We start from the raw sequence: 27,402 nt of genomic DNA on the forward strand, positions 1-27,402 counted from the left end.
CTCTTGTGGATGGATATCAGAGGATGGATTGCAGAAAGGGACTCTTGTGGATGGATATCAGAGGATGGATTGCAGAAAGGGACTCTTGTGGATGGATATCAGAGGATGGATTGCAGAAAGGGACTCTTGTGGATGGATATCAGAGGATGGATTGCAGAAAGGGACTCTTGTGGATGGATATCAGAGGATGGATCGCAGAAAGGGACTCTTGTGGATGGATATCAGAGGATGGATTGCAGAAAGGGACTCTTGTGGATGGATATCAGAGGATGGATTGCAGAAAGGGACTCTTGTGGATGGATATCAGAGGATGGATTGCAGAAAGGAACTCTTGTGGATGGATATCAGAGGATGGATTGCAGAAAGGGACTCTTGTGGATGGATATCAGAGGATGGATTGCAGAAAGGGACTCTTGTGGATGGATATCAGAGGATGGATTGCAGAAAGGGACTCTTGTGGATGGATATCAGAGGATGGATTGCAGAAAGGGACTCTTGTGGATGGATATCAGAGGATGGATTGCAGAAAGGGACTCTTGTGGATGGATATCAGAGGATGGATTGCAGAAAGGGACTCTTGTGGATGGATATCAGAGGATGGATTGCAGAAAGGGACTCTTGTGGATGGATATCAGAGGATGGATTGCAGAAAGGGACTCTTGTGTGGTGCAGACAGTTGCATCTTTAAAGAGAACATCCAGAAAGTGATTGATTTCATGCCTGGGAAAGATAAAGGACTGGGAAGATAAACATTCTCCTGTGATCCCTTCAAATAAATCGAGACAAAACAGTTTTCCTTGCCTTGAGATGCATTTTTCTCTCCAGACAACGAGGTATCATCAGCACCACATTTATATTTGGCTTTTGCATTAGGACAGGTTTTCCCAAACCGAGTTCCGCGGAACACTGAGATTCCATAGGAGGCATCCAGGGGTTCTGCGGCAGGTCTAGCCCTTGGAAATTTGGAAAGAGCTGTACTTCCAGCTTGCCCAATTGAAGGTGATTTTCACCCTGTATTGGCTACTGATTGGCACTAGTCAGCCCAGTTGCCATTGCACTGAGAAGTCAGGCCTCTGACTAAATGAGCTGGAAATAGCTCCAATCTCATGGAGAGGTGCAAATACTTGCTGTCAGTGAAGAGTAATGGTTTTGACAGATGACATACTTGAGCAATATACTTTGGGAGGATAGACAATCCCCAGAACCCCCATCTAGGCCCCAATCACACAACAAAACTAGGGGCGGCACGGGTAACACAGTAGTTAGCATTGTTGCCTCACAGCACCAGAGACCCGGGTTCAATACCCAGCATGGGTCACTGTCTGTGTGGAGTTTGCACACTCTCCCCGTGTCTGCCTGGGCTTCCTCTGGGAGCTCCGGTGTCCTCTCACAGTCCAAAGATATGCAGGTTAGATGAATTGGCCATACTAAATTGTCCCTTAGTGTCAGGAGACTAGCTGGGGTAAATGCATGGGGTTGGGGGGGATAGGGCCTGGGTGGGATTGTTGTCGGTGCAGACTCAATTGGCCAAATGACCTCCTTCTGCACTGTAGATTTCTATGGTTCTATGACAATAGTAAGGAAAGACTGTTTCACCTGTCAGGTGGGTGAGGAACCAGGGGACATGGATTTAAGATAATTGGCAAAAGAACTAGAGGAGAAATGAGAAAAAAAGGTTTTTAATCTGAGTTTTTGTGGTCTGCTTAAAAGGGGAGTAGAAGCAGATACAATCATAACTTTTTAAGGGAAATTGGATGTTGGAGATAAAAATGCAGGGCTTTGTGGAAACAGAAGAGAATGCGAAGTTGAGATCACAATCAGATCAATCATGATCTTACTAAATGGTGGAACATTCGAAGAGGTTGAATGGCCTACTCCTGCCCCTATTTCACACCTTCGTATGTCCAGAAGGGGATAGAACTAATTGGATAACTCTTTGAGAAAACCAGAATGGATTCAAGGGGCAGAATCACCTCCTTCTGTGCAGTAAAATTCAATGATACGGGGATGGTAACAGGTAGAGAATGTGTGAGGAGCGCTGAATGGATTCACTGACTGCTGGCCTAGAGGAAGAGAAAGAGTATTGGAGGGAGAGGTGGCTGCCCCTTGCTGGAGGTTGCCTCCCTCAGTAATTGCAAAGGTGGTGAACCCAGATTTCCCTGGCTCTACATTCAAAAGCACAAAAAAAAGCCAAGCCTATGGCCTGTCTTCAGCCTGGTCTTTTTCATCTGTTGGATCTTTCTGCCACTCCAGGTGGATACCTCTCCCAATGTCTCGGTTTCAAAGCACTCGGATCCCTGCCCTGGTTTATATTGCAGGGCACCCCTGGCATGATGGAGCCATGATGTGGAGATGCCGGCATTGGACTGGGGTAAACACAGTAAGAAGTTTAACAACACCAGGTTAAAGTCCAACAGGTTTATTTGGTAGCAAAAGCCACACAAGCTTTCGGAGCTGCAAGCCCCTTCTTCAGGTGAGTGGGAATTCTGTTCACAAACAGAGCATATAAAGACACAAACTCAATTTACATGAATAATGGTTGGAATGCGAATACTTACAACTAATCTAGTCTTTAAGAAACAAAACAATGTGAGTGGAGAGAGCATCAAGACAGGCTAAAAAGATGTGTATTGTCTCCAGACAAGACAGCCAGTGAAACTCTGTGGGGGTTACAAATAGTGTGCCATGAACCCAATATCCCGGTTGAGGCCGTCCTCGTGTGTGCGGAACTTGGCTATCAGTTTCTGCTCAGCGACTCTGCGCCGTCGTGTGTCGCAAAGGCCACCTTGGAGAACGCTTACCCGAATATCAGAGGCCGAATGCCCGTGACCGGTCTGGAGACAATACACATCTTTTTAGCCTGTCTTGATGCTCTCTCCACTCACATTGTTTTGTTTCTTAAAGACTAGATTAGTTGTAAGTATTCGCATTCCAACCATTATTCATGTAAATTGAGTTTGTGTCTTTATATGCTCTGTTTGTGAACAGAATTCCCACTCACCTGAAGAAGGGGCTTGCAGCTCCGAAAGCTTGTGTGGCTTTTGCTACCAAATAAACCTGTTGGACTTTAACCTGGTGTTGTTAAACTTCTTACTATGATGGAGCCCCCAGAGGTGGTGTTAACCACGGTAATGGTAAGTGGTGAAGCTCTGCTAACATCCAGCGTCAACCCTTATCGGTCTTCAAACAAGAGTGAGGTAATATATTTCTGTGGATGAAAGCTTAAGTTGCCAGAGAATTTGGAATTCCCTGCATGATTTTGTGTAATAATGGGCTTGAACTTCTGTGGAGTTCAAGCAAAGTTGGATGCCACACTGCTCCTACTTTCTTACCCCAAATCCTTTTCAATCCTGTCTCGCTCAACCTCCTGACTCCTGGAACTGTGAAAGCTGTCCTGGGATTTAACTCTGCTGGGCTTTAAATTTAAAAATTTCATGCAGTTTAAAAAAAAATCACTTTGAGCTATTTCACTATGTTGACATAAGCCAGAGGGCTAACCTTATAGGATTTGTGCTGCATGATTGATTTTGCAACCTAACGTTATCACATTGGGGTGCCTGTTAAGTGAGCAGTTTGATTGACAGATCCAGACGGTTATACAATATGGATATTTGTTTTCATAAGAGATTAAGTGCTTAAGAGAAAATTGTGTTTTCACAAAGGAAGGGATTAAGTGTTCAAGTTAAATTTTTGTTTTCTTAAGAGATTAGTTGGAAGAATTTCAAGGTCTAGAAATTTTTTTTGAGTTTTTGTAATAGTGATGTCATCAATAGACATAACTGTTTTATAATCAGCCCGGCTCCTGAGGTTTGCCCAAGGTGGATAATAGGTGAGTTAGCGTGGAAAAGGCAAGGGCAAAGGGTGATGTCTGGGGGCATGGGTTGGTGCTAAGTTGGCATAAGGGCTATAAAGTGTAAATGGGGATGAGTGGAGGGTGTGGGTTGTCATGGGGTATAAGGGGTTATTGAGGTGGATAGAGGAGCATAGGTTGGTATGAAAGGTATGGGGGTCCATGGAGAGGTGGGTGGGGGTCATGAGATGGCATCGACAGGGAATGGGCAGTTTGTGGGGAAGTTAGTGGTGAGGAGTGAGGGTAGGAGGGATTTTTCAATTGTGTTTTATTTTTCAGTCTTTCACACAGTGCCAGTGTACAGAGGCAGATCTTTTATCCAGCCCACTTCCAGACCTGTCAGCCTCCGCACTTCATCCCCTGGAACAAAAATCCCAATTTCAGGGACTCTTTCTCCCAGGTCAGGTTCATGGAGCCGCAAAATGTTGCGATACTGAGCATCCAACCAGGGAGCGAAATTCCGAGCCCTGTTCTTTCCAGTCGAGTGCCACTCGAGTGTCATTTGAAAATTAGCAGTATATGCATTGTCTGTGTGTTTACTTCTCACATCAGGAGCTACCGTCAGCATTGAACCAGTTTTTGGGAAAAGCAATTGCACTCAATGCGCTGGAAGGCAGAGGAGAGCAGATCTTGGACAGGCAGCAATACACATAAATCCATTGGCCATTTGCAGAGGGCAGCAAATAAATCAGCAATGGGTGGACCCAACTTGGAGATAAGGATGGTACTGTAACGTGGCATGAGGGCAGAGAGAAAGAATTAAATGGCAGCTGACGGTAGTTCATAGAATCATTGAATCCTCACAGTACAGAAGGAGGTCATTCAGCCCATCGAGTCTGTATCAACCGCAATCCCACCCAGGCCCTATTCCCATAACCCCACACATTTACCCTGCTAATCCCCCTGACACTAGGGTTAATTTAGCATGGCCAATCAACCTAACCCGTACATCTTAGGACTGAGAGAGGAAACCCGAGCATCCGGAGGAAACCCACACAGACACGGGGAGAAAGTGCAAACTCCACACAGACAGTGACCAAGGCTGGAATTGAACTCGGGTTCCTGGTGCCTTAAGGCAGCAATTAATTTACAAACACTTATCAAGATTCAATTTGTATTATAAAGGGTCATCCAAATGGGGAGAATATCCATTTTAATTGATTATCTTTTTGATGACTCAATCCTGAAGTTATTTGAAGCGCAAGTTATTAGGCTTGTTTGTTGCAATCAATTGGACAACTGTACTGCTGGTTGCATGGGGTAAAAGGAAGGGTACACTAAAGATTGATCTGGACTGCAGACTGATGGGATTTTCCAATGTAGTGCAACTGAGGAAGTTCATAGGATCCCTACAGTGCAGAAGAGGCCATTCGGCCCATTGAGTCTGCACCGACTCTCTGACAGAGTATTTCAACTAGGCCCTCCACCCTGCCCCATCCGCTTAAGCCCACACATTTCTCATGGCTTATCCATCTAACCTACACATCTTTGGATCCTGAAGGAGAATTTAGCATGGCCAATCCATCTAACCTGCAAATCTTTGGAGTGTGGGAGGAAACCAGAGCACCCAGAGGAAGCCCACGCAGACTCAGGGAGAACGTGTGAGCTCCACACAGACAGTCATCCAAGGGCAGAACTGACCAGGTTCCTGGAGCTTTGAGGCAACAGTGGCAACCACTTTACCACCGTGCCACCCCTTTGATGTTAAAAAGTTTCATGAGTGACACAGTAAGATACTCATGCACATACTAATCTTGGTTGTAAACAGTCAACAGTGATTAATTAAAAAACAATATGGTTAAAATATCTTAGGGCAACCCAAGCAAAATAAAACAATTTTTTTTAAAGTTAAAAGAAAGTGGTTAAAAAAATGTCATTGTAACATTTAAAGACCATTACTGATGAGTTTGTCCCATTTTTCTCGAATTAGTGAGGTTTACACAGGGAAGGATGTTGAAATATCGTGACAGCAGTGCGAAAGGTGGGCAGTGGAGTTTTCTATTGGGAGCATGGCTATCACAGGCATTGTTAATTCAACAAGAGGAGAGAGTTGAGGGTGTCTCGGTCAGAGGAGCGTGTTGCTAGCAATCCTTTTACAAATCTTACATTCCATTCGCACTTATGAATATTTTATGCACTTGAACCCTCAAGTTTCTGAACTTTCTGTTTCTAGCTTTTCAACATTTAGAAAATACCCTTCTATCCTTTCAAGTCCAAAGTGAATCAGCTCACATTTTCCCACCTTGAAATCCATCTGCCACAGTTTTCCCCATTCACTAACCTATTGAAGACATTAGAGGGAGGGAGCAGAAAAGATTCACAAAAATGGTTCTGGGGGTTGAGGAACTCCAGTTGTGTAGATGGATTGGAGAGGGTGGGACTGTTTTCCTTGGAGGTTCAGAGGAGATTTGGTTGAGGTATTCAAAGTCATGAGTGGTTTGGACAGAGTAGGTAGGGGAAAGAAAAACAGTTCCCACTGGTGGAAGAGGGCATAGAAGACAAAAGTAGTAATGGAGGCATGAGGAAAAACCTTTTTTCACACAGTCAAATTGGGACTTGGAATGTACTGTCTGCAAGAGGCAGAGGCAAGTTCAATCAAAGGATTCATGGGTAAATTAGATGACTATCTGAAAAGGAAGAGTGTACAGGGTTATGGGGAGTAGGTTGTAGGGAGTAGTGGAACTTGGTAAATTATACCTTCAGAGAGAGCCAGTGCAGACACTAAGACCTGAAAGGCTTCCTTCTGTGATTCGATTCTATGATTCTCAATCCTCATGCACTGACAGTTGCTATGACCCTTATGGCCTTTCACTCTGTACTGTATTGAGATAACCTAACTCAGCCTCAGCAATTAACATTAATTATTAGTAGGACAGCACATTGGGATTAGAGAGAATCCCAATTTCATTGCTTGCTGATACAGCGCAACTATGATAAATTTATTAATAATTAGAATATTTACAGAGGAACAGATTGTATATACTTGTGTAAAAGTCTATCTCATGTAAAAGTTCACACAATAACATTGGCCTTAAAAAAATGTAATGTTTTATATATCTGATGGAAAAGTTTCTCCTAAGTTTATTAGGGATCAAACTATGTTGTGTATTGATTACTTACCAGTAATTATTACAGTTCATTAATTTAAAGATACACAAGAGAATCTTTAGATTTCTCCCTCCATCAATTCTAGCAACAGCCTTCTAGTCAATCAACGAGTTTAATGTGTAGCACACGACCCATCATGGTGCCTTCAAGAAAGAATAACAAGTGTGCAGCTCAATTTAAACTGGAGAGAAAAGTGGCAGAACTGGTTACCGGCCTGAAGAAATCATCCTATTATCACTCGCAGAGTCATCGGACTCTACACTCTCAGAGAAGTGAAGAAAAGTGTTATTCCAGAACTCAAGGCAAGTGGCAGGTGGTGCACAAGACTATTTAGCACTCCGTCAGAAAACAAAAATTTCACAGCATCTGGCACCTGAATCTGATGACAAAAATCACCAAATTCCACCGGTTTGTCATCAGACATGGAGAGACATCAATTGGCTAGCATTGGAAATGTTAATGCAACACCGATGAACTTTGACATGCCAACAAACAAGACCATGAACAAGATTGGTGAAGAAACACTCCTTGTAAAGACAACTGACCACGGGAAGATGCTGATCACACTGGTTCCATCTGGCATGATGGATGGCACAAGATTAAAGCCGTCGGTGACTTTCTCCCTGGAGAGAAATTTCGGAAAGGCGTTCTCATCACTAGAGTCAGAAAGTTATAGAGGTTTGCAACATGGAAACAGGCTCTTCGGCCTAACATGTCCATGCCGCCCTTTTTTTTTAAACCCCTAAGCTAATCCTAATTGCCTGCATTTGGCCCATATCCCTCTATGCCCATCTTACCCATGTAACTGTCTAAATGCTTTTTAAAAGACAAAATTGTACCCGCCTCTACTACTACCTCTGGCAGCTTTTTCCAGACACTCACCACCTTCTGTGCGAAAAAATTTCCCCTCTGGACACTTTTGTATCTCTCCCCTCTCACCTTAAACCTATGCCCCCTAGTTTGGACTCCCCTACCTTCGGGAAAAGATATTGACTAGTGATCTGTGCCCCTCATTATTTTCCATGTTCACAAGTGAGGCTGGATGGGTGAAGTTGGATGCAAGAAATGCATCAAAGGGGTGTAGAATTTGAGACCAGAAGATGCTACACAAAGGAAAAAGGTTTGCTCATCTGGAACATGTTCAAATCCCACGTCATCAACAACATAGTCAGTGATGTGAGATCAACCAACGCCAATGTGGCAGTTATTCCTGGCAGGGTGGCATGGTGGCACAGTGATTAGCACTGCTGCCTTACAGCACCAGGGACCCAGGTTCAATTCCAGCCTCGGGTCACTGTCTGCGTGGAGTTTGCACATTCCCCCCATGTCTGCGTGGGTTTCCTCTGGGTGCTCCGGTTTCCTCCCACAGTCCAAAGGTGTGCGGGTTAGGTTGATTGGTCATGCTAAATTGCTCCTTGGTGTCAGGGAGATTAGGACTGTAAATATGTGGGTTTACAAGATGGGAACTGGGTGGGATTGTTGTCGGTGAGGCTCGGTGGGCCAAATGGCCTCCTTCTGCACTGTAGATTCTATAATTCTATGACTTACGAGTGCCACCCAATCCTTGGATGTGTGCATAAATAAATCTCTTAAGGACAACATCCAAAATATGTGGGACAAATGTGCATTGGAATGGATAAGGGTGGAAAAATGCGACCACGAAAACGAGCAACACTGTGTCATTGGGTCATAGATGTGAACCCAATATTATCAAAAAATAACTTCGAAAGTGCCGTCAATTACACTGAGGATAATCAGTTCTGGAATGATGATGCCAAAGGAAGTACCATTGGGTGATGATGATGAAGATCTATACAATAATGATCAGACAATTGGAACAATGAGGTAAATTTTCCAGGCCCACCCTCCACAGCAATCGTGGCGGGTGTGACAAAAAGTTTGACCGTCCATTTAAAGGTCTGTTGACCTTGGGCAAGAATTTCTGGTCTCAGGATGGACGCAACTGGAAAATCCCACCCAATTTGCCTGCTGGCTCGGATTGTGATCAGAGTGGTTTTGAAAGATTTTAACATGAAGTATAGGTTGTTAATTTGTTATCTATTTATATTGCATTGGATGAAATGTATATAGTTCATTGTCGCTGTTTGGTAGTAAAGAACTTGCGCATTGCTGAAGAATCAGAATCCACTTGCCAACTATTCGGCACGCTCTTCCCATGCAGTATAAATTGTTGTTTCCTTTACAATTTGGTATTCTTTCGAGTTGTCCTGATGAGGGCAAGACAAAAGCTTCAACAACATGTCTCTTTTTTCAGCATAGTTCGTAACGTCATAAAATTAATAAATGTTAGATAATGAATGTGAATTCTTTAGCGTGTTGGTCTTTACTATATTCCATTGTGAGGGTCGTTTATTGGATTTCACTGAGGCCCAAACCAAGCAAGCATGTCAACTCCATGGAAATATTGCCTTTGTCAAAGTTGACTCCATGACTTCTGGTTTAAAAAATTGACCTCAAAAATTTTACATTTGCATGAATATACAAGGGCTGTGGACAGTTACAATGGAGGACATTAACTGTGTCAATGGTCTGAAAACTGCCCACAAATAACCTATTTTTTTCTGGTGTCAAGTTTTTCTTTGTTAAAGTCCAACAGGTGAAGAAATATCCTTCCAGACTTCCTTAGTTTGTTAAAGTTTAGTCTTTCAGGTGGAGGTATCAACTGTGAAATAGATAAGCCAAAAACACAGTCAAATGTCTGGCAGTCTTGAACACTTCAAGATTCTCAATTTTTGTTAGTATAATTGTTTTGCTGTTAACAGAAGGCAAGTTTTCCAATAATCAGGTGGTTAGCTGATGAGTTCATATGGCCACTATCCTGGTGAATGAAAGTGGAACATAGGAGAATGAGGGGTGACCTTATTGAGATGTATAAAATCATGAGGGGCATAGATAGGATGAACGCAGATAGTCTTTTTCCCCAGGGTCGGGGAATTGAAAACTAGGGAGCAAAGGTTTAAGGTGAGAGGGGAAAGATTTAAAAGGGACCTGAGAGGCAACTTCTTCACACAGAGAGTGATGCGTATATGAAATGAGCAGCCAGAGAAAGTGGTTGAGGCAGGTTCAATAGTAACATTTACAAAGCATTTGGATCAGTACATGGATGGGAAAGGATTAGAGGGATATGGGCCAAACACAGGCAATTGGGACTAGCTGTGGGGGTGGTGGGGGTGCAGCGACCAAAGTCAACATGGACTGGTTGGGCCGAAGGGCCTGTTTTTGTGCTGTATTTCTCTATGACTATGGCAAAATTTACCTAAAACAAATAGCAAACAGGTGTGCTTCTCCCCAGAGAGCTCCACAGAGATTGGGGAGCTAATTTTAACCTGTGCTCTTAACTCAAATTAAAGTTAAAGAAACTCCCCACAGACATTGGGACACTCGGCAGACAAGGGGAACACCCCAACTCTTGACCACAAAGGGGCAAGCATTCCCTCAACACTTAATGAATGGGTAACGCCCCCCCAAAACATTGTTGCCGGCAGCTGGGTGACCCGGCATCCTACCATCATCAGCATCGGGGCATCAGAGCCCCCCCTCCCCCGCCCCTGACTGCAACAATGCAGGCATAGTCCCTTCTGCCCCCCCCCCCCCCCCCACCCCCCCCACACCACAGCTATGCAGGCACAACCCCCACCATTGCAACCTCCCCCCTCCCCAAACATGATGGGAAATCCCCAATGGGGTTCGCTAGAGGCCTGCCCCCAGGCACTGGCAATGTGACACTGCCAGGTTGGCATTGCCAGGGTGCGAGGGGCAGTGCCCTGCCATGTACCTGATCACCCGGGGCTACACAAGCCTCTGCACCCCAGGCATGGTCATTTCAGCAAATTAAAAAGCAAATTACCGTGGACGCTGGAATCTGAAACCAAAAGAGAAAATGCTGGACAAAGGGTCATCGAAACGTCAGCACTTTTCTCTCCTCACAGATGCTGCCAGACCTGCTGAGATTTTCCAGCATTTTCTCTTTTGGTCCTGCTGAAGAGCAGTAGTGACGTCACATTGACTTGAGAGGGGAGGGGTGCGGGGGACGTTAATCTGTTTAAGAATATTTACATTTATTCAAATTAATGGTGATTAGGTTCACGTCCTCGCTGGGTGTGGATGTGATAATGTCGCTGGTGGGGGTGGGGGGGGGGGGGGCGGGGGGGGGGGGGGGGGGTGGAGAGAGAGAGAGAGAGAGAATCTCATTCTCTTTCTGTGACTACGCTCACAATAAGTGGAGAGTGCATTGCCAATAACACTGGTATTGCAATGTGCTGAATGCAACACTGCAGTGCAGGTAATCAGTTATGTGGGACATGCCAGAAGATATTCCACGATTGTGTTCCTCACTGTCTGGACCATACTTCAATGTCTTTTGTCAGGAGACACATAAATTCTCAGATCAACAGTGTTTCTTCCAGGCTCTGTTGTGAAGCAGACCAGTAAGATTGATATCCCTATTGTATTAAATGGAGGCACTTGGCATGCTAGGCCTTTGACCAAGTCAGGTGGCCATTCAATCAAAACTACTGCTACCTGGTTCTCACCATTGTTTGGCATCGCACGTTACGCTTCCCTGGCAACATAGCTATCTGCTTTCTTCCAAGTATATACAGCTTATTTATTAGCGTCACAAGTAGGTTTACATTAACACTGCAATGAAGTAACTGTGAAAATCCTCTAGATGCCACACTCCGGCGCCTGTTCGGGTACACTGAGGGAGAATTTAGCACGGCCAATGCACCTAACCAGCACGTCTTTCGGACTGTGGGAGGAAACCGGAGCACCCGGAGGAAACCCACACAGACACAGGGAGAACATGCAGACTCCACACAGACATTGACCCAAGCCAGGAATCGAACCCAGGTCCCTGGCGCTTTGAGGCAGCAGCGCTAACCACAGTGCGCTGATCTAAGTATCCTTGATGTGGAGATGCTGGCATTGGACTGGGGTAATCACAGTAAGAGTTTTAACAACACCAGGTTAAAGTCCAACAGGTTTATTTGGTAGCAAATGCCATTAGCTTTCGGAGTGCTGCTCCTTCGTCAGATGGAGTGGCTATCAGATATCCACTCCACCTGACGAAGGAACAGCGCTCCGAAAGCTAATGGCATTTGCTACCAAATAAACCTGTTGGACTTTAACCTGGTGTTGTTAAAACTCTTACTAAGTATCCTTGCCAGTGCCTACTTCAAGTGGAAATGATGACACATTTTGTTGAAGTGTGTGATTCTTCTTGGACACAGCAGATGGTCGGTCCACAATGTAGGGAAAAGAAACAAACTGACATGATTTTTAGCCTGACATTTAACCATCATACTTTGAGAGAATGCAGCATCGCTTGTTTTTCTTCTAAACCGCTGCGGGGCATTTTCACACTGAGCAATCAGAAGGCAGCAGGTTGATTCATTCAGACAGAGACAGCGGTGTTTGAAAAAGCATGGAGTTTCAGATTGTCAAATCGGCCACAACTCCAGTTAAAAATCGAAGGCGTACCTACTCACAGCTTTGGGCTAATGATTACTGAAAGGGACTTTTTAATTCTGGTCATGCAATGAAGAGAGACCAGCATCGCAGTCGTGAAGGAGGGAACCCAACTGAGTCCAAAAGAGAAAATGTTGGAAAATCTCAGCAGGTCTGGCAGTATCTTCAAGGAGAGAAAAGAGCTGACGTTGAGTCCAGATGACCCTTTGTCAAAGCTAAAAGGCACAGAAAGTGGGAGATATGAGAATGAAAGATGAGTCATAGCCACAAAAACAAGGGGAAAGGCTAAGAGGTGCTAATGGCAGTCTGTAGAGGAAATAGAAGCTGTGAATGGCCTTATTCCCTCACATTACAGTATAAATATCTCTCATTTTCTCTCATGCCTTTTAGCTTTGACAAAGGGTCATCTGGACTCGAAACATCAGCTCTTTTCTCTCCTTACTGATGCTGCCAGACCTGCTGAGATTTTCCAGCATTTTCTCTTTTGCTTTCAGACTCCAGCATCCGCAGTAATTTACTTTTATTTGAACCCAACTGAGTGCCGGAAGGTGATCTACAAACACCAGAAGCTGGCCTCTTTGGGGTGATTGCATTATCAGTCGCTTACAACATCCTGATGCCAGGGCATTGGACTGTTAGATACTGTTAAAGTATTCCAGTGCTAGGAGTAGAGCAGTAAGGGGATTGTGTTGTCGTTTAAATCTATAATTGTTTGTTCAAATAAACGTTATTAAACCGGCAAACCTTTGGGTGAGTCGTCAGCTTATTCCCTTATAAATCACAGGTAAAACAAATTACGAGTTGGAGCATAAAAAGGCTTACAACAGCACAGGTGATGCTTTCTGTGGAATGGGTGGGAATTGTTTGTAATTTTGCAACAATTCACTCAGGTATTAAACCTCATTAAAGTGAGTACAAATGAGAACATTTGAGCCACTCTGTCATATAGTTATCTTCAAACCATGCTTATCCCCAAAGCACCACCACACAGGGAGTCTTGCAAAATTATCCTCCAATGGATATGCACAGGAGCACACTTATCCATGAGGGGCGGCATGGTGGCACAGTGGTTAGCATTGCGGCCTCACAGCGCCAGGGACCCGGGTTCAATTGCGGCCTTGGGCGACTGTGTGTGTGGAGTTTGCACATTCCCCTCGTGTCTGCGTGGGTTTCCTCCAAAGATGTGCGAGTTAGGTTGATTGGTAATGCTAAATTGCTCCTTAGTGTCAGTAGGACTAGCTCGGATAAACACATGGGATTATGGGGATGGGGTCTGGGTTGTATTGTGGTCGGTGCAGACTTGATGGGCCGAATGGCCTCCTTCTGCACTGGAGGGTTCTATGAAGGGGTACTTTGTGTACAAGTGCCTGTGCTGACAATAACTGAGGGATTGACAGGTTGATTTAATATATCTTGTAAATCACACAATACTTGATTAATATGATACTTGGTAATAGCACCATGTCCTCCTTTAATCTTTACACTGACAGCACTTTCTATATCCTTCCTTCCAAATTAATGAAACATTGGCTCCTGAGATCCAGCCAGTTCCTTCCTACTTCACGCTTCACCATGCTGTGCCTTTTCTCATGTGCTAAATTATCTTTGAACAAGGGAGCAGTGGGCCCAACTAAATTCTTCCCCACAATATATTATTTCGTACCAAAGTGGATGCAATGGAAATTGAAATCGAAACTGGTCTCCCATCACGCAATGTTTGGCAACAGAATTTTTTTAAAAAATTCAGTCATGGGATGTTAGTGTCGCTGGCTGGACCAGCACTGATTGCCCATCCCTAAATGCACTTGGACTGAGTGGTTTGCTGGGCCATTTCAGGGGCCAGTTAAGAGTCATCCACATTGCTGTGGGCCTGGAGTCACATGCAGGCCTGACCGGATAAGAACGGCAGATTTCCTTTCCCAAAGAACATTAGTGAACCAGATAGGTTTTACAATAATCAGAAATGGTCATCATTAGACTTTTAATACCAGATTTTTATTGAAATTAAACTTCACCATCTGCCATGGTGGGATTTGAATCCTGGTCCACAGCGCATTACCCAGGGTCTGTGGATTACTAGTTCAGTGAGACTACCACTATGCCACTGCCTCCCTGATAAATGCTAAAAATCAATCTCCAATACCTCGCTAAATCCACGTTAACACTTCTCTGGGTCAGTGCAGTGTTTTAGTGCAGATATCTTTAACAGTTTTTCCTCTGTTTCGATGTTCTGGTTTTAATTTTCAACCGTTTGCAACAAGCTGCATCTATATATATTACGCTTATATTGCATTAAATATCGCATTAAATATTGCAAGATGCTTCATCGGAGTTCAATTAGAAAATAATTCACAAGAAGCCAAAGAAGGATTGGAAGAGGTGTCCAAATGCTTGGTTAAAGTGGTAGGTTTTAAGCAGCGTCTTAAAGAACAGACAGGTGGAAAGACAAAGGGTGGGATAGGACCATAAGATAGTGAGACATAGGAGCAGAATTAGGCCACTCGGCCCATTGAGTCTGCTCCGCCATTCAATCATGGCTGATATTTTTCTCATTCCCATTCTCCTGCCTTTTCCCCATAACTCCTGACCCCCTTATAAATCAAGAACCTATCTATCTCTGTCTTAAAGACACTCAATGACCTGGCCTCCACAACCTTCTGCAGCTAAGAGTTCCACAGATTCACCACTCTCTGGCTGAAGAAATTCCTCCTTATCTTGGTTTTAAAGGATCGTCCCTTTAGTCTGAGGCTGTGCCCTCTGGTTCTAGTTTTTCCTACTTGTGGAAACATCCTCTCCACGTCCACTCTATCCGGGCCTCGCAATATCCTGTAAGTTTCAATAAGATCCCCCTTCATCCTTCTAAACTCCAATGAGTACAGACTCAGAGTCCTCAACCGTTCCTCATACGATAAACTCTTCATTCCAGGGATCATTCTTGTGAACTTCCTCTGGACCCTTTCCAAGGCCAGCACATCCTTCCTTAGATATGGGGCCCAAAACTGCTCATAATACTCCAAATGGGGTCTGACCACAGCCTTGTACAGCCTCAGAAGTACATCCCTGCTCTTGTATTCTAGCCCTCTCGACATGAATGTTGACATTGCATTTGCCTTCCTAGCTGCCGACTGAACCTACACGTTAACCTTGGGAGTCCTCGTTCAAGATTCTCTTAAGTCCCTTTGTGTTTCTGATTTCCGAAACATTTCCCCATTTAGAAAATAGTCTATGCCTCCATTCCTCCTTTTTCTGGCCACGCTCGCCCTAAGACCGGAAAAGCCTGCCCAAGGTCAACAGATCTTTGCGTGGTCCTGTGCCACTCGCTACAATTCAGTAACTTCATTGCAGTGTTAATGTAAGCCTTACTTGTGACTAATAAACTTTAAACTTTAATTCCCATGGTGGGCGGGATGGAAAAATTCCACCCAAAGAGTTTTGCACAAGAAATTCAAGTGCTTAGGGCCTAGGGAGTTGAAGGCATGAAATGAAAGCGATGAAAAGCGATGAGGGCGGCACAGTGATTCGTATTGCTGCCTCACAGCGCCAGTGTGGGATTGTGGTCGGTGCAGACTCGATGGGCCGAATGGCCTCCTTCTGCACTGTAGGGATTCTATGATTCTAGGAAAAGTACGGATACACAAGAGCAGAATTGGAGGAGTACAGAGATAGAACCATAGAACCCGACAGTGCAGAAAGAGGCCATTCGGCCCATCGAGTCTGCACCGACCACAATCCCACCCAGGCCCTATCCCCATATCCTTACATATTTTACCCGCTAATCCCTCTAACCTACGCATCTCAGGACACTAAGGGGCAATTTTCTTAGTATGGCCAATCAACCTAACCCGCACATCTTTGGACTGCCTCAAAGATCTCAAAGGTTTGCAGAGTGGAGAATGTTCCATTGATACGGAGGATGACATCATGTCGGGATTGTATCATCATGATGAGGATTTTAATATGGGGGCATTAATGAACTAGGAGGCAACATCGGTCAGCAACACAGGGGTAATGGATGAACAAGACTTGATGCCAGTCAAGCTGTGGACAAAAGAGTTTTGGATGAGTTCTAGTTAATTGTAATGTCCGAACTATGTTAGACATTGTGGGTTTCAAACAAAAAGAAAAAGATGTAGGGTGAGTCTTTCTGCCTCCCAGCGATGATTTTCTCAGCAGTGAGAGGCGGCATGCCATTCGCTAGTGCCAGGATTCTTGGTCCCAGCACTGTTAATGGGATTTCCCATTGAAGCCACCCCACGCCGCCCGGTAACTGATGAGCAGGGTGCACTGTCAGAGGGACCAGAGAATTCCACTGGTGTGAATGGCTGGAGAATTCCACCCGTGATTTGCACACTTAGTTTCAAAATAACAACAGCAGATTTATTGTGGGAGAAATTGGCTGAACAGAGTAGAAAAATGGAATTAAAGCAGGAGCCTTTGAAACACCCCAATGGCATCACCAAATCACGTGACCGGCTCCCAAAGCAATCATGCAACCACTTAAATATATAACATTAATGAAGGGTGAAAGATGAGGGGTTGGCTAGGAGAGTGCCGAAGTAGGTAAATCTGGAGGTAACAAGAGCAGGGATGACTGTTTAAGCTGCAGATGTGCTTAGGCAGAGGCAGGGATGAAGACGGACAACGTTATGGGGGAGGAAGAGTCTTGGTGATGGAGAGATGGTGTTGGAAATGCATTTCACGATACTAAAATTGTAAACAATCTGCAGTCCTTTGTCTATTTTACAAAGCTCTTGAACTTTGTTTATAATGATGTGTTGGCAGTTTAATGTCTCCTTTGTACAATAAACCAATATTTCACCACACCAAACATGTGCATGCGTTGCCCCCTCATCGCGTTCATCAGCATCTGTGTTCTTGTCACAAAATGAACATTTTCCCCACCAATAGTCAGACATATTTTTTCAACAAAGTACACTCTGTATAATTTAACATTTGTTACATGGCTCATTAGCACCTTGAGAAGCCTTAAAGGATGATGATTACAGCTACAACATGTTTTGCTGCAACTTTACATTTGCTACTAATGAAATTATACTGATTGTAAAATCGCAGTCCCCTAAAATCCATGCATTCCAGTGAGTTTATCCCTTTTCTTGAGCATATTTTTAAAAAAAACCTTCTTACCATTTTGGCAAAAAGACAAATTGACAGATGGAATAAATGAAAAGCTGACATTAAAAAGGGCCAAAAGATGTGGTTATGGAGAATACAATTACAATGAATCAACAGGAAAAGGAAACTGACGTGGGGAAAAACGAGAACAGAATTCTTTCTGAAATACATTTTTGCAATTGGGGACATGCAGATTGCAGGTGAAAAAAATATACTTTTAAATAGGCCAGAAATCTCATTGAATATTTTTAAGTTTAAAGTTTATTTATTAGTGTCACAAGGAGGCTTACATTAACACTGCAATGAAGTCACTGCATAAATCCCCTCGTCGCCACATTCCGGCACCTGTTCGGGTACACTGAGGGAGAATTTAGCATGGCCGATGCACCTAACCAGCACGTCTTTCAGACTGTGGGAGGAAACCAGAGCACCCGGAGGAAACCCACGCAGGCACAGGGAGAACGGGCAGACACCACACAGACAGTGACCCATCTGGGGATCAAACCCAGGTCCCTGGTGTTGTGAGGCAGCAGTGCTAACCACTGTGCCACCATGAAAATAACGCTCATTAATGGCAGCTGTTAGTAGGAACCCTATGCTGACCGTTATCTTGCAAATAATTAATCACCACCTCCCTGTTATTTATTCTGTCTTACAGTTCAAAATCACTATTTGCAAAAAAGCTATATTGATTAGCCAGCGAGTGTGAAACGACTTAACCAACAAATGTGATGCAACGTGCCTTCCAAAGATAATTATCACTGCAGGTTCCCTTCCTTTACACAACATTGGAACCACACAGTTACACTCTGCTCAATCCCATCATGCCAAACGATAAATCATTACATTTTTAGCTTGCACTCCATGATGGTGTCAGTTGTGAGGTAGCTGGTGCCACTGGCAACACTATGTAAATGACATAGCCCACATAACAAACTACATTATAAAATGCATTAATTATACCCCAAAGGCATAATTTACAACAATGTCAAGAGAATGACAAGACTTTGCTATTCAAGGAGAGCGATACTGATTGTTGCTTAATGTTAAACAAGGGCCACCATGCCTGTGAAATCAATAGCTCCAACTCGCCAGTACTGGAAATATCTACTTCCAATGATCTGGCAGTTGGGATGTTTTCAGCTTTTCCAGCCTTTGGTTTTGAAGATGCTACTATGGACGGGTTTACATTGCCGAGCCGGCCTGAACTTCCTCAAACTGTAGATGCACATGTAATTGCTTACCTGACTCACAGGCAAATGTCTTTGATGTTTCATCATGAAAGATAATGGCCACAGCATGTTTCTTTGTCTCACGGGGCAGCCTGCTTATGTTCCTGATACTGTGCAGCTCGGTTACCTGGAAGCAAGAGTCAGCTTCATTAGAAAAATGGCACATTAGTTCATTTGAACTTTCACAAGGGAATATATCATTGATTTTTTGTGTGTCTTTCTTTTTGTGTTCATCAAGGTGAGAGATGTTAGTTGCGGAGATTGGGATCTTTTAATTTTGTCCGCATGCCGTAGCAGCCTCAAGTGTTCCCAGACCAAGTCCACCAAAGTCTGGTCCAAAATAGACCATGACACGATGCGATATAGGAGCCGAATTAGGCTATTCGGCCCATCGAGTCTGCCCCACCATTCAATCATTACTGATATGATTCTCATCCCCATTCTCCTGCCTTCTCCCCGTAACCCCCTTATTGATCAAGAACCTATCCATCTCTGTCTTAAAGGCACTCAATGACCTGGCCTCCACAGCCCTCTGTGGCATTGAGTTCCACAGATTCACCACTCTCTGGCTGAAGAAATTCTTCCTCATCTCTGTTTTAAAGGAATGTCCCTTCACACTGAGGTTGTGCCCTCCAGTTCTAGTCTCTCCCACTAGTGGAAACATCCTCTCCATGTCCATTCTATCTCAACCTCTCAGAATAAAGCTATCCTTTTTTGCTCTGCTCTCACTTTATGCTCAAACTTCACAGAATCAAATGGTACGATTCTATTTCCCATTTTAGTTATCCTCATTGTCTCTGAATGAGATGAACAATATGATGTAGCTGACTCTGGGCAGTTTGCTGTTGTTAGGTCAATACTCACTAAGAACTGGGTTGGGACTGCCCAAATGCATTTTCACACTGGATTCACAGCACTAGTGACCCAGGTTCGCTTCCGGCCTTGGGTCACTGTCTGTATGGAGTTTGCACATTCTCCCCGTGTCTGCGTGGGTTTCCTCCGGGTGCTCCAGTTTTCTCCCACACTCCAAACATGTGCAGGTTAGGTTGATTGACCATGCTAAATTGCACCTTAGTGTCCCAAGATGGGTAGGTTAGTGGAATTAGGGGGCAAATGTGTGGGCTTATGGCGATAGAGCATGGGCTATGACACTCTGTCGGAGAGTGGGTGCAGACTCGATGGGCCAAATGGCCTCCTTCTGCACTGTAGGGATTCGATGATTCTATGGTTCTTACAGCCAGCATAGAGAGATGACTTCCACCACATCGATGTAGGCTGGAATGAAACAAAAGTGCCTTCCATTCCCCAAAGCACACCCTTTTCTATGAATCAACACCAAAACAATGTTGATAAAAGGAGCTCACAAAGCGGCACAGTGGTTAGCACTGCTGCGTCACAGCGCCAAGGACCCGGGTTCGATTCCCGGCTTGGGTCACTGTCTGTGTGGAGTTTGCACGTTCTCCCCATGTCTACGTGGATTTCCTCCAGGTGCTCCAGTTTCTTCCCATGGTCTGAAAGACGTGATGGTTAGGTGCACTGACCCAAACAGGCGCCCCAGCATGGTGACTAGAGGATTTTCACAGTAACTTCATTGCAGTGTTAATGTAAGCTTACTTGTGACACTAATAAATAAACTTTACTTTTCTCACGTGGTTCAGTTGGAGAAACAATGACAAATTTGTCATATTAATGGAAGATTATTGTGTCCACCTTATCATGGTGGCAGCACTTTTGCCTCTGAGCCAGCAGGGTAGTGGGTTCAAGTCCAGCTCCAGAGACTTGTCAACGTTATCCAGTTTGACACTTCAGTGTAGCAATGGAGTGCTGCACTGTCAGGGGTACCATCATTTGGAGGAAATGTTAACCTTCTCTGGCAACTGTAAAAGATGTCATGGCATGATTCATCTCCCTGATGCCCTGGCTAATGTCATGATAAATACAGATTATCTGGTCAAACTATGTGGAACCTGGATGTGCACACATTGGCTGCCATGTTACAACAGTGACTATACTTCAAAGGCATTTCATTGGTTGTAAAGTGCGTTGTGGCCTCCTGAGCTTGTGAAAGGTCCTGTATAAACGCAAGACCATATTTTATATTGTATGTTGTATATATGTTAAATATTATAATCTCAGAATTTCTATCGCTCTAGAATTAGCCCCATTTCTCTTTCTGATTGAAAAACAGGAAGAATCAATGGGATCTACAATCCTCTGAAACCACTTCAACACAAAAGCAATTTGAAGGGAATGTGTTGCTGGGCGCAGTTCTTGCTAGGCTCCCCTCTATTACCTCTGTAAAGTGAACCTCAGCCAAAGCTCTGCTGCCCTTCTCCAAACTCATACCAAGTCCCATTCATTCATTACCCCTCTGCTCGCTGCTCTACATTGGTTTCCAATTTTTCAAACTGTCTGCCTTGGTGCTAAGCTCTACAATCCCCTCCTAAAACCACTCTGGATATCAACCTAAGAGAAAAGCAAAATACTGCAGATGCTGGAATCTGAAACAAAAACAGAAAATGCTGGAAAATCTCAGCAGGTCTGACAGCATCTGTGGAGAGAGAGAATAGAGCCAATGTTTCGAGTCTAGATGACCCTTCATCAGAGCTGAGAGGAAAGAGAGTCAGCAGCGATTTATGTTATCAGGGTAGGGAGGGGTGGTGGATTTGGACAAAGGAAATGTAAATGAGGATGCAGAAAGCTGCAAAGGTGTTGAAAGTGTCCATTAAGTGATCAGAATGCATGAGTTGCAAAACAAAGGTACAGCTCGGTAAAGGACTGCCTGAGGAATGTGGCAGTTGGCCTGAAGAATGGTAGAAAGAAGGAGAGCGATAAAATGGATGAATGAGATGAAACAAAATGAAATAAAGTAAATGGAAAAGGGGTGAAGGTGGAGGGGAGAGTTCATGCTCTGAAGTTGTTGAACTCAATGTTCAGTCCGGAAGGCTGTAAAGTGCCCAATTGGAAGATGAGGCGCGGTTCCTCCTGTTTACGCTGGGGTTCGCTAGAACATTGCAAAAGGCCAAGGACGGACTTTTCACTGTATCTCAACACATGGTGGGGGGTGAGTGGAATCGGCTGCCGTCAGTGGTGGTGGAGGCAAACTCAATAGGGTCTTTTAAGAGACTCCTGGATGAGTACATGGGACTTAATAGGATGGAGGAGTATAGGTAGGCCTAAAAGGTAGGGATATGTTCGGCACAACTTGTGGAGCTGAAGGGCCTGTTTTGTGCTGTAGTTTTTCTATGTTTCTATGTTTCTAAATCAATCAAGCCACTTGAATGCTATGTGGGTAAACTGACTGATAACAATGGGAAGTCCACTTTCTCCTGTTCACCACTTTCAGTCAAGACGATAGCAGGGACACAGTAGCAGGTTAGGAGCTGGTGGGGCAATGGGAATACCAATCTCGATTCCAGCTTTTCACTATTGCTCAGCTCTCACTGTTGGGAACCGCGATTATGCAAGGATATTGATTGAGTATGAGATCAGGGTTTACTGTCACACCCCCTCGCCCTCACCCACAGTGCACTAACGCACATTTACAGGACATGGCTGTCGCTGGCTGGGCCAGCATTTATTGCCCATCTCGAATTGCCCTCCTTTTCAGAGGGCATTGAGAATCAACTACATTGTTGTGGGTCTGGAGTCACATGTAGGCCAGACGGCAGCTTTCCTTTCCTAGGACATTAGTGAACCAGATTTGTTTTTGCAACAATCAACAATGGTTTCATGGTCATCACAGTAAGAAGTCTCACAACACCAGGTTAAAGTCCAACAGGTTTATTTGGTAACAAAAGCCATTAGCTTTCGGGGTGCTGCTCCTTCATCAGGTGAATAGGAGTTCTGTTCACAAACAGGGCATATAAAGACACAAACTCAATTTACAAAATAATGGTTAGAATGCGAGTCTTTACAGGTAATCAAGTCTTAAAGGTACAGACAATGTGAGTGGAGAGAGGGTTAAGCACAGGTTAAAGAGGTGTGTATTGTCTCCAGACAGGACAGTTAGTGGGATTTTGCAAGTCCAGGCAAGTCGTGGGAGTTACAGATAGTGTGACATGAACCCAAGATCCCGGTTGAGGCCGTCCTCATGTGTGCGGAACTTGGCTATCAGACTCTGCTTAGCGACTCTGCGTTTTGTGTCGTGAAGGCCGCCTTGGAGAACGGCATCTCCACTTCATGGTCATCATCAGACTTTTAATTCTAGATTTTTACTGAATTCAAATCTCACCATCAGCCGTGGTGGGATTCGAACCTGGGTCCCCAGAGCGTTACCCTGAGTCTCTAGATTGTTAGCCCAGTGACAATACCACTACGCCTCTGCCTCCCCCTGCTGGGGAAGTATGAAAGGGCTGGCAAGCATGGGAGTCACACCTTAAAATGAGTCACTGCCTTCAGGACAGAAGGGCAGGAAATTGAAAAGGAAAATGATTCATTTTCTTATTTCTGTCTTTCCCTTTATTTCCATGGATATTAACGGCGTTGTTGGGGTGTTAGCTTGACATTATTCAGGCTGACATGGTTGGAGCGATGCATTAACGGACACATACATACTTGAAACTGAAATGGCTGGAGTGAATGACTGACTACACCTCAACTGAACCTATATTTCAATTCCTTCATGCTGTTGGTCTCAGTACATCAAACTGGCACTCTTGATGATGCTATCAGCAGTTAGTCTTGAAGCCAAAATACTAAAAATATCCAAACTGTCAAAAAAGGGATGTTAATTTTAGTATCTGCTGAATGTATTTTTTTCAATGGGGTATTAATGGTGACAGTCAGAGTCTTCACACTTCGACAGCATTCCTCAAGACTGACACCAAACTCTGGGTTCTCTCAGTAAAAGATGTCTCCAAGGTTTTTCCCAGTATCCCACCAAAATTGTGCCCGGCAATTGGCAGGACGACCATGGAAATTTATCTCTGATATTTGCAACAATGTTGAGCAAATTTTATCATAGTTAAAACAAAGATTTGCTTCAAATGGCTCTCAGTAATGGCCGTGCTATTAAAAGAGTTTATATCAATCCTGGTGGTTCTGCCCATCTTAATGGTTCAAACTCCATGAGGAAACAATAGTCCAGATATTCTGGTCTTCGGATGGTCAGTGACCGGATATGCCCCAAAAGACCCTGTGGAAGCCCCGACGCACTGACTCCTTCGAAACTGCCTAGAAAATCTGAAGTTCCGATAAGCAATTTTCTTGCTCCTTGGGGCCCTCTGGAAAAGTCTCCAAAGCCGAGTTGAGAATTGAGTTGAGAGTTGAGAGTTCTGACTTAAGTGCCTGAATAGTCACCCAGGAAATGTTAGCAAAAATATAGCCCAACTCCAAGGTAATTATACAACTGACCTCCACTTCATCACTCACTCTGACCTCTTGATTCTCCCACCAACTCGACCTGACTAGCCTCACCTCCCCAACTCTCTGCCCCTCCTCTCCGTCATCCCCTTGACAACTTGACTCTGTCCTGACCTGACCGGACTAGTTTTCAAACCCCCCAACTCCTCCACAACCCACTCCAACACTGCTCTGCCCCTGGATGCTTGACAACCCCCCACCCAGCCACACCACCTGCATCCACTCCCCCACCTGACCCCACTACCCAAAACCACCCTCCCCAACCTGACCTGACTAGTCCCTGCTACTTAACAAACCCTGATCCAACCTCACCTGCTGACCCCCTTACACAACCTGACATCTCTTGACCTGACTCCACCATCAGATTCTCCCCTGACCCCTGACTCCCCCCAAAAAGTTCTGACTAGCCCAACATAACAAATCCTTCTTTCCCGATCACCCCAAGCCACTTACCCATTCATCTACCTGCCATCCCCCGCCTTAGCTACCTGTCACCCTGCCCGTCTGCCACCTTACGCACAACCAGCCTGTCACCCTATCCACTTACCACCTCATCCAGCTGCCACCCTACCCACCTGCCCCCTATCACTTCACCCACATGCCACCAAAACCATCGGCCACTCTGTCTCACTGCCACCGTACCCACCTTGACTCAACACAGCAGCTGCACTACCCAGCGGTCACCTTGCCACCTCACCCATTTATTGCCTCACCCACCCATCACCCTGCCACTCTATCCTCCTGCCAAAGAAAGAATCATAGAATTATTAGTGCAGGAGGAGGCTATTTGGCCCATTGAGTCTGCACTGACCACAATCCCACCCAGGCCCCATCTCCATAGCCCCACTTATTTACCACGCTAACCCCCTGACACAAAGGGGCAGTTTAGCATGGCCAATCAAGCGAACCCACACATCTTTGGACTGTGGGAGGAAACCGGAGCACCCGGAGGAAAACCACGTAGATATAAGAACATAAGAAATAGGAGCAGGAGTAGGCCATCTAGCCCCTCAAGCCTGCCCCGCCATTCAATAAGATCATGGCTGATCTGAAGTGGATCAGTTCCACTTACCCGCCTGATCCCTATAACCCCTAATTCCCTTACCGATCAGGAATCCATCTATCCGTGATTTAAACATATTCAACGAGGTAGCCTCCACCACTTCAGTGGGCAGAGAATTCCAGAGACTCACCACCCTCTGAGAGAAGAAGTTCCTCCTCAACTCTGTCCTAAACCGACCCCCCTTTATTTTGAGGCTGTGCCCTCTAGTTCTAGTTTCCTTTCTAAGTGGAATGAATCTCTCCAACTCTACCCTATCCAGCCCCTTCATTATCTTATAGGTCTCTATAAGATCCCCCCTCAGCCTTCTAAATTCCAACGAATACAAACCCAATCTGCTCAGTCTCTCCTCATAATCAACACCCCTCATCTCTGGTATCGACCTGGTGAACCTTCTCTGCACTCCCTCCAAGGCCAATATATCTTTCCGCAAATAAGGGGACCAATACTGCACACAGTATTCCAGCTGCGGCCTCACCAATGCCCTGTACAGATGCAGCAAGACATCTCTGCTTTTATATTCTATCCCCCTTGCGATATAGGCCAACATCCCATTTGCCTTCTTGATCACCTGTTGCACCTGCAGACTGGGTTTTTGCATCTCATGCACAAGGACCCCCAGGTCCCTCTGCACAGCAGCATGTTGTAATTTCTTTCCATTTAGATAATAATCCAATTTGCTATTATTTCTTCCAAAGTGAATAACCTCGCATTTGTTAACGTTATACTCCATCTGCCAGATCCTCGCCCACTCACTCAGCCTGTCCAAATCTCTCTGCAGACCTTCTGCGCCCTCCACACGATTCACTTTTCCACTTATCTTTGTCTCGTCTGCAAACTTTGTTACCCTACGCTCAGTCCCCTCCTCCAGATCGTCTATATAAATGGTAAATAGTTGAGGCCCCAGTACCGATCCCTGCGGCACGCCACTAGTTACCATCCGCCAACCAGAAAAGCACCCATTTATTCCGACTCTCTGCTTCCTGTCGGATAGCCAATCCCCAATCCACGCTAACACCCTACCCCCAACTCCGTGTGACCCAATCTTCTTCAGCAACCTTTTGTGAGGCACCTTATCAAACGCCTTTTGGAAATCCAAAAACACCGCATCCACCGGTTCCCCTCCGTCAACCGCACTAGTCACATCTTCATAAAAATCCAACAAGTTCGTCAAGCACGACTTTCCCCTCATGAATCCATGCTGCGTCTGCTTGATTGAACCATTCTTATCCAGATGGCCTGCTATTTCTTCTTTAATGATGGATTCCATCATTAATATGGGGAGAACGTGCAAACTCCACACAGACAGTGACCCGAGGCCGGAATTGAACCTCGGTTCCTGGTGCTGTAAGGCAGCAGTGTTAACTATTGTGCCACCTTACATCCTTACGCACTTACCTCAGCCACTCTACCCCTCACATGCCCTACTCCCTACCTCTTCTGAGGGTGATGGAAGATTCAGATAAATACTGCAGCAACGGTAGAGAGCCACAACAGCTGCTGTGGGGCCGGGGACTCAGTTGAATGTGATTAGGTTTGTGAAGTAATCCACAAGCTATAGAGACCATCGCTCTTGTTTCTGATCCTCCCATTCCCTGTCATAATGTGCCACATTATTTCAATCACTATTTGAAGCCCCTGGTACATGGAGCAAAGAGACTGCTATGGGAGAGGGGGGGGGGGGGGGCGGGGGAACCACAAGTTTATGTTTATTTATTAGAGTCACAAGTAGGCTTACATGAACACTGCAGTGAAGTTACTGTGAAAATCCCCTCGTCGCCACACTGAGGGTACACTGAGGGAGAATTTAGCATGGACAATGCACCTAACCAGCACGTCTTTAAGACTGTGGGAGGAAACCAGAGCACCCGGAGGAAACCCATGCAGACATGGGGAGAACGTGCAGATTCCACACAGACAGTGACCCAAGCTGGGAATCAAACCAGAGTCCCTGGCACTGTGAGACAGCAGTGCTAATCACTGTGCCACCCTTAAGAAATGCTATCCAGCACCAACATTTGATAACAGGCAGTTGACAGAAGAATCTTCTCATGATTTGAAAAAGATTTAGTGAGGCTCCAAAGGCAGACGGGATCCAGCATTGAGAGAATTGGAACAGAAAGCGCCATTATTCTGGCTATTGGAAAACATCAAGTTCTCACAGA

General features: G+C 44.9%; 1 protein-coding gene across 1 annotated transcript in view; it reads right to left on the bottom strand.

Moving 5' to 3' along the window:
* The window catches only part of dok6 (docking protein 6), a 164,070-nt gene that overhangs the window by 95,663 nt on the left and 41,005 nt on the right, over positions 1–27,402 (bottom strand). The window contains exon 4 of the mRNA XM_078215510.1: positions 18,826–18,940. Coding sequence (XP_078071636.1) covers positions 18,826–18,940 — 115 coding nt within the window. The remainder of the gene's footprint in view (positions 1–18,825; positions 18,941–27,402) is intronic.

The sequence above is a fragment of the Mustelus asterias genome, chromosome 7 (genome assembly GCF_964213995.1).
Source record: "Mustelus asterias chromosome 7, sMusAst1.hap1.1, whole genome shotgun sequence".
In the NCBI taxonomy this organism is placed as follows: domain Eukaryota; kingdom Metazoa; phylum Chordata; class Chondrichthyes; order Carcharhiniformes; family Triakidae; genus Mustelus; species Mustelus asterias.